The 8,729-nt window shown below is 41.7% G+C and overlaps 1 protein-coding gene across 1 annotated transcript in view; it reads right to left on the bottom strand.

The window, feature by feature from the left end:
* Positions 1–8,416, bottom strand: part of ELP1 (elongator complex protein 1) — a 32,725-nt gene extending 24,309 nt beyond the window's left edge. The window contains exons 1-8 of the mRNA XM_035310949.1: positions 8,195–8,416; positions 7,040–7,192; positions 5,221–5,302; positions 3,496–3,576; positions 3,070–3,155; positions 1,672–1,771; positions 730–820; positions 106–229 (exon numbers count right to left, since the gene is read on the bottom strand). Of these exons, the coding sequence (XP_035166840.1) occupies positions 106–229; positions 730–820; positions 1,672–1,771; positions 3,070–3,155; positions 3,496–3,576; positions 5,221–5,302; positions 7,040–7,192; positions 8,195–8,347 (870 nt within the window). The 5' untranslated portion in view covers positions 8,348–8,416. The remainder of the gene's footprint in view (positions 1–105; positions 230–729; positions 821–1,671; positions 1,772–3,069; positions 3,156–3,495; positions 3,577–5,220; positions 5,303–7,039; positions 7,193–8,194) is intronic.
* Positions 8,417–8,729: the final 313 nt, after the last annotated feature.

Consider the following 8,729-nt stretch of genomic DNA (forward strand, 5'->3'; position numbering starts at 1 on the left):
CCAGCACTAAGTGCAAAGTCAAAAACTTCCTCTTAGAATCTGGATAAAGATCTAGTCTTCCTCTTCACTACAGTCTAATGAAAGAAGCCCAGACACAGCACTCACTTTGACCTGCCCTTTCTGGAACGGCAGGGTGAACTCCCCATGAAGAAGTCCATTCTTCTCCAAGAAAACCACATCATGTCTGTTGGGTTTTTCTTGCGTGGACGCTATCAAATTTCCAGAGGGCCTTAAAAAAAAAAGTAAAAGAAACAGTGGTTGCTCACACAATCACTAACTGTTATTTTAAACACCAATCATCTTCCCTCTCTCCAGAGAGGAAGCTTTCACATGAGACATGAAGAAAAAGGCAGTAGGAGATCTGTTTTCCTCAGCACTGTTCAAAGTCATAGGTGCAGCACAAACAGGGCTCCTAACATCCTCAGGTGAGCAGGTAAGTGTAGGCACAGGCAAAGGCACCTGTAATACTCCTTTTTAGACAGTTAAATCCCAAACCACCTGATACTGAGACAGTGTAGAGAATCTATCCCTTCTTCCCACATGTAATGCAAGTATTAGGTTTTTCTGGTCTTAAGGGGCTACCCCTCCACGTGATGGATCAGAAGATGGCTTTCTTCAAGTTTTGAGAAAAATAAACACAGGAGAATGAAATTAATGCTAAGCAAAGGTAGTGGCTAGGGAATAAAAACAAGCGCTCTGCAGCCCTCATGCAGGTTCATTGCTACTCACTTCCAGGCCAGTGCTTGTTCTAATCCCGAGATAGGCTCACTTGTTGACTGCAGCACAAGCTCCCTGTTCCACACCCGGACCTTTCGAGCACCTAGAGGTTGAGGAGGCATGGAGAAAAGGATGTAAGAAAATACCAGGAAGAGAATCTTAATTTTCATGAGGGTGGGAGCGCAAATTTGGATGTTCATGAATAGATAGGAGATTGCTTTTGTATACCTTACGGGTTAACAACAGCACATCACAACTTCTGTCTCAGGAAGTTCTTCCATAGCAATTGAGTGACTCTACTCAAGTAGAGTAGGAATTTCAGTTCAAATTAGCTCAGTGGTAGCCATTTTGCTCTCCAGTAAAACATTTAAATTGTCTTGTATATGCAATATCTTCCTAATCCGAAGTACTGAGGGTCAAAACCCAAACTAGTAGAAAAATAGGTCTTTGGTACAGTTCAATATACTGACCAAATACATTTGAACTGCTCAGGAATATTAATCATGGAAGACAACAATTACAAAACCTGGGGAAAAGCATTAACAATACTTAAAAGTCTGCAAGGACAAATTCTTACTATGAGGAACTGTGGTTACTGCAAGAGACACATGCACTTGGTATTAGGGACCTGAAAGAGATTGCTTACAGCTCAAGCAGTGGCTTAGAGCTGGTGAAAAAAGCAGTTCAGTTAGTAAGTACTCAGTAGTAACCTCTCCTGACCTCTCACTGGACTGAAAACCAAACTGACAAGAAAGCATTTAAAAGACCATATCTACTAAATGCTTTTGTGAGCCTTTGAGATCAAAATAGAGGAAGGAGCAATTAATTAGCTCAAATCCTCAGTTTTAAGTGGCCAAGAGACCATGAACACTAGCCAGTTCTTGCCTTGTCTCACTTCCACTTAAGAACAAGTTTTAAACAAGTTGGTTATTTCAATGAAATTTGGTACCATACCTGTCTCTGGACAGACAGCACTCACAGCAACAAATTGCCCATCCCCTCTCCATGTCACCCGAGGCCTGCTGTCATCCCAGGCTGAAGTAGGTGATACTTCCTGAAGTCATACAGAAGAAAACTGCATCAAAGCTTAGGAAGGCAACTGATGGCTTTGTCTAAGCAGACTGCGTTGCTAAGACAGCTCTTTCAAGAGGCTCAGCATAAAATCAACCCATTAAACAATTGCGAGACTGCAAAGTTTAGAATTCACTACTCAGAATGTTATTTTAGGAAATGCTAGCATTAAAACTGTCTTTCAATTCAATCTGTTCCTCCTGTATGTGCATATGACCATCTATTCCATGATCACATGATATGTTTCCCTTTCACCTCAGTCTCCTTACAGACCAGCTGTGCCCAAGCTGGACATGATGCAAGGGTGAGTCAAGGTTTGTTCATGACCAGCACTCAAGAGTCAACATCCCTTGGGAGAAAGGCATGCTGTCCAGACAGACTGTGTGACGGACAGAAGTTGGGATGAGAAGTAGCATTTGTCAAAGCAAAGAGGTTCTTCACAGAACAAAACAGGAAAAAAAAATATCTCAACTGAATACACATAAAAAGGCAGCTGCTCAGAGGTTTAACTTGGCCAAACTAGGCATATTTTTCTAGATACATCCAAATATTATCCTGGTCCATCTTTCCTAATAGTAAAGCTAGAGCTGGACACATTTCATCTCTTCCTGTGGTAGCCTATCATGTTTCAGCAGGACTGTTTTAAGCTGGGAGACACATTTTCCCGTAAGTTTTCACTTCCAAAATACAGGAATGGTATAGCCTTAAAAAAAAATAAAAAGTAGAAAGAAAAACGCAGCAGTGGAGTTTGTTAGCTACCTGAATTTTCATAAAAAGGAAAAAAAAAGAAAAGAAAAAAAAGACTTAAATGAAGAAGAGTCAAAAAAGGGAACAAAGACCTAGAACTTACAGGCCCAGAGAGAATCACCTCACATGATCGGTGGTGGTCAGTAGCCCGTCCTTAAACTCTTGCCTTCACGAAGCAAACTGAACTACATGTTATAGCTTTTGGATATATAAATGTTTTGATATATAGAACATGTTCAGAAACTTCTGTAATGCTGATTCAATGGTGGCTTTACATCAGCAAGCACTAGCACTTCCAAATCTTGCTTTGAGCTCCATATGAACCAGCCCTAAGTACTTCCAGCTACTGTTGTGATTTAGGAAGAGGATAAAAATGCTGAATCCCAAACAACAGAAACAATCAGAAGGAGACTACGAAGACAACTACCTGGAAAGGCAGTGTCAAACTAGCAGAGCAGAAACAACAGGAACTTTCTTTATACGTATTTTCCCTCTGGAGAGTATGGACCTGACGTAAGAAAAATAACATAATACCGTTTGCTTGCGATGTGCTGCCTGTTTTCCCTCTGATCCGTGGAACTGTGTCTCCTTTTTACCCCAGCCAAGAGCAACAAACTTTCCTGAGAAAGAAATAATTGTTGTGGTAGAAGATTTACAGAGATAAGTTGCACATTGTGGTTAACAACTATAGCATCACACCACATAATCCATCCACCCAACTTTAATTCTAAAAAAAATGGAGGAAATTGACATAGCCCAGAAAGTCTTCCAGTACAGGGAACTTGTTTGAATTTCCACTGATAAATACAATACTGGAATTCCCTTCCAGCTGCCCAAAAGAACTAGTCTAAAGTGTCTTCTAGTGTTTAGGAGGCACTCCACTCCATTTCTTTACTTTATACATGCTTACAACACACCAATGAAAACAGTCCAAGCAACTTTATTTCATGCACCTCTTACCTTCTCCAAACTCATCTTGGTGGATTTGCTTTTCAGTAATTGGCTCAAAATCCCTTGTCATCATGATGAGAGTTTGCTGACCTGCAGGGTAGACATCAAATATGGCATTAGTACTGAGATCTCCAGCAGATCAAAACGTTTTCCTATATTATCCTATTATTTTGTAATGGACTTTGTAAATATAGAAGTATTTCTAATGGTAGCATGATATAAAAGGGAATGCATCCTTCAAAGCAAAAAATCTCAAACTGTAATGGAAGGACATCTTCAAGTCTCTTCAGAAATATAATTCCTGAACTAACCTTAAAGAGTTCTTTTCACTTTAGAAATAAGTACCTAGCATTTCATAAACATTTTTACTCAAGGAAAGAAGGTGACTGACAGTAGTCGGCATGGATTTATGAAGGGGAAATCATACCTGACCTATATGATTGCCTTTTACAGTGAAATGATTGGTTTGTGGATATATGGGGAGACCAGTGGTTGTTATTTATCTTGACATGGAGGAGGCTTTTGACACCATCTCCCATAACATCACAGACAAACTCACGGAAGATTGGATGGATCAATGAACAGTGACTGTGGACTGATAACTGGCTGAACAGACAAATCCAAAAGCTTGTTGGTGGAGAAAAATCCAGCTTGAGGCTGGTCATGAGTGATACTTCACCACCAGTGGACCTGTGGACCTAGGGCCAATGTTGGTTAACATCTTCATTAGTGACCTGGATGACACTAATAAACACCTCAGCATGTTTGCAAATGACACAAAACTGGGAGAAGAGGCAGGTACAGCAGAGGGTTGGGATTCCATCTAGAGGACCTTGTTATGTGGAACAGAGAGGGTGACAGAAACCTCTTGAAGCTTAACAAGGACACAAGCCAAGTCCCACACCTGGGGAGTGATAATCTCAGGCAGTAGGACAGACCTGGGGGCCAACAAGCTAGAAAGCATCTTGGCAGAAAATGACCTGTATGTCCTGAGGCATGAAGATGAACTGGCAGTATGCCCCTGCCACACAGGATGCCAATAGCAGTGTGAACTGCACTGCAAGTGATGCCATCAAATCAATGGAAGTGATCCTTTTTAATTTTTTACTGTGTGGGTGGTTAAAGACTGGAACATGCTACCCACAGAGTTTGTGGGGGTCTCCATACTTGGACAGACTCAAAACCTGACTGGGAACAGTTCCTAGCAACTTTTTCTAGGTAACCCACTTCGAAGAGAATGGTTGGAATACATGATCTCCAGAGTTTGCTTCCAACCTGTGATTCTGTTTTGCTTGAGTCTAACTTTATTGTCAAGCAGAGATATATCTGTAGTAAAGCTTGTAACACAAGTATTTCTTACCAGAGGACAAGAAGCAGTATCTATTAAGCAATCAAATGGGCTTATTACACAGGAATATTTACATTTTAATGCAAGATCAAAAATATATCTCACTGGAAGACCTGAAAGACTAATGAAACATCATTTTCTATAAAAGTCAGCTTTTTTGGTCTGAACAACTTCAGCTAGAATCACTAAAGCTCCTCATGGATTACGAAATCAAACAATATATAGGATCAGGAGGTTTTTTTTTTCCCTCTTTTCTTCAAAGTCTTAATCCTAGTTTCATGACTTTGTATCTTGTTTTCCTTATCTTAATATTATCTGTATTTTACACTTTGGTCATAGTGAATTTCAGTCCTCAGGGTAGAAAGCTTACAGGTAGTTGTTAATACCTGTTACAAGCAAAACGAGCTCTTGGTCGGGGCTCCAGCTCATGACACTCAGGCCGCTGTCCACACTTCCGACACATTCCACCTGTAAGACAGAAGCAGTATCAAAGGTGAGCAGCAACACCAATGCAACACCATCCTGGCATCAGTCACTGACTGAAGGAAATCCTCACATTCCTAGAAACGTCACAAGAGTTATTTCACCCTTTGTGTTGAATGAAACAAAAGAAACATTTGCAACCAAAAGACAGTTCCATGCTATTTATGTATGTGAGCCCAATTAACCTACAGATCAGCACATAGCTTTTCCAAGAGTTTTATTTTGCACCTCTCAGTCTTACATTAGCATGTAATAGTCTTAATAGTAATACTACCACAGATTGGGTCTGTGGTTCTATTGGGAAACAGGCTGATGTCACACAACACAGACACAACCGTTCTTTCCTAGAAAATTCCAATGTGCAGTGAAGTGGCACTATATCCATTCAAAACCTGACCCTGAAAGCTGTTTGTAAATGCCAGATGTGACAGCTGCATTACCTTCAAAGAAGGTTATGAAAAACTAAGCCATTCCACTGAGATATTATGAGTATATATATAATACCGTGACAGAAGTTCCCTGCCCACTGCATTGTTACCCTGATTTTGCAAAAGGCCAGGGAACAGAACAATCATAATGAACAGCAAAATAATGTGATTCAAGTCATTAAGCCTGGATTTTTTTTTTTCAGGTAAGAGTAGGACCATATACTGTTGTACAGTAACTATTATCCACATACAACAGGTTTCAGAAGAAGCAGAGTAGCCTTCAAGACTTCAAGTGCCCAGACTGCACCAGAAGTATACAACTTTTTAAACTCAGAAAGTAAGTCCTAAAGCCTTGAAATACAGAATTTGAAGTTAAATATGAACTCTGACCCATATACCAGTGCAATAAAAGTCCCATATATCAGATCTTTTATCTTTATTCCCTTATGACATATGTTGAGTTGCAATGAAAGGCGTGTTTTTCAGATATAGTTGGTTTTATATTTAAGTGGTTATTTGCAAATCAAACTCAAACAAGAACCCAAACAGGTGAGCTGCAAATAACCACAAAGTGGCAGCCAGCCCGGACAGACCACTGTCATCCCGTATCTACATAAACCTGCATGGTTGGGCCAATACTGTGGGAGGTGAGGCAGGCTTCAGAGGATGCTACTGTGGTGTTTAAGCATTTTACCGAAGATAGTACGAATTGGATAACAAGGAGGGAACAGAAAGCAAGTGTCTCAGTTCTGCCCTATTTACTCAGCTGGGATATATTGGTCTTTCCTCAGTATTTTCTTTTTTCTTTTTTTTTTTTTTTAAATATTTTATACCAAACAATTTTCAAATCTTAATATCTGTTTGTTTCTTCTCTCTTCAGTTAACTCACGTCTGCACAATTTTCTCAGCACAAAGTTATGTAGTGACTGATAATAAAACATTAACGAACCTGTGAGTTATGGATTACATTATTCTGTATGGAGTTTCAGCAAAATCCTATTTCCGTGAGACTGTTTGTCCAATGGATCCAGTGCTGCTGACTGTAGGCCAATAGCCCCCTGAACAAGCATGCAGGACTGAGACTGTGGACATGCAAGCTACAGTTTAGATTCTGGTTCATTTATGGTGTGTATACTCTGTCCTTAATTCTGCCCAAGGCTTCCACAGAAATCATCTTATCTATCCAAAAAGTGAAGACTAACTGCAGCTCAATGTAATAAACATGCAACTGTCCCCCAAACTGTCAACTTCCTCTTGAAAGCTCTCTGTACTGTTCTCTTTCCTGACATATTACCTGCTTTGTGCTGAGATTGCACAGTAGGATGTCTCCAGCTGCTGTAGCGACACACACACATTCTTGCTCTGGAAGATCTTCAATACCAACAATGGAGCCACTTTCATCCTCTGGCATAAAACCCTCCGCAGTCAAAGAAACTTCTCTTGTCAACTGGACATGGAGAGGCCAATAGCTTAATAATTGCACATCGCTGGACATTTTTACAAAAGCAACAGAGTAACAACTAAAAGTATTTCATCTACTGCAGTTACACAAAGCATTGCACGTCAGAAGCTAGCACATGGACAGCATCAAGAAACATCTGATGTGCAAATACTTCTTTTTGCTTATCCATAGGGAACTGTGAACGTCCTCCCATGTTAAAAGCACTAGTTAGACAATGAAAAAACTCATATAAGAAATGACACAATAAATGACCATACTTCCAATTTGTCTTGCTAACCATCTTTCAACTGCCTTTACGTGCTTCACACACTGTTAACATTAAGAAGTAAACAGGTGGCTTCTTAAAGCGGCCCTTTATTTTTAAGGGATCATTCAGACTTTACAGAGACACAGCACAGAAAATTTCAGATGAACAATTTGGATGTGCATTCAGGTCCAGCAAAACAAGAAATAGATTTTTAACTGTTGGCTAAACCTGTTCCTTCTATTTAGTTGCACACGTGTTTTGCACATCGAAACATCATGAAAAAAAATTAGCGACACCATCATGTAAATCACATAGACTGGAAATAAGAAGCCCACAAAATTTGTAAAGAAATGAAACTGATATATTAAGCAACTTCACTTGGGCTTTGGGGTATTTTTTGAGTTCTAGAAGCATTTGAGAGTTGATAACGCTCACAGAGACAAGAGTGAGGATTTTTAGAAAGTCTCCTTTTTAAAAATGGAAAAATGAAAAGCTCAAAGGAAAACCAAAAGCCCTTGTGCCAATTAGTTTCAGAACTGAACCCACGAAAAGGATTTGATGCCTCAAAAATTTCAAAACACTGCTTAATAGGATTTTTTTTCTCAGAGATGTCCCCCCCGAGCTCCACCGTAAGGCGCCGTGAGGACGCAGCGAGCAGCCCCGGCCCCGGGAGCCCCCCGCGCCCTCCCCTCCATTTTCCAGCCCCCGAGCCTAACACCGCCCCGATCCACGGCGCTCACCGGCTGCCCGCCGGCGCCCAGCTCCACCACGCCGCACGGGGAGCCCACCAGCACCACATCGGGCTCGGCACCGAGGCAGAAGCGCTGCGGGGCGCCGAGGGGGATGGTGGCGGGCCGGCGCCTGACGGCGCGGTGCAGCCGCAAGTTCCTCATGGCCAAGGGACGCTCACGGCGCCGCCATCTTACCGCGGCACGGCGGGGCGAGGGCGCATGCGCCGGGAGCAGGCGTGGCCCCGCCGAGCGCCACCTGCCCGGGGCCGGCCGTGGCGGCCATCTTGTGGGCGCTGTGGGGCTGGGCGGCATCCATTGCTCCCTCCTTCCTTCTTTGGGTCAAACGAATTTTGACTGGAAATTTGCTCAGTTTACTTCGTCAGTTCGTGATTGCTACAGTATGGGAGCTTAGGCCATTTAAATGATGTCCCACCATACATCTGGATGATTCTGCTTCTTGCTTGAGTGTTAAACTTGGTTAACGTCGGCAGTAAACTAAGTGAACTTTCACAGGGGATTTTCTTGACACCAGAGGCTTAGGGTC

The sequence above is a fragment of the Oxyura jamaicensis genome, chromosome Z (genome assembly GCF_011077185.1).
Source record: "Oxyura jamaicensis isolate SHBP4307 breed ruddy duck chromosome Z, BPBGC_Ojam_1.0, whole genome shotgun sequence".
Taxonomy (NCBI): Eukaryota; Metazoa; Chordata; class Aves; order Anseriformes; family Anatidae; genus Oxyura; species Oxyura jamaicensis.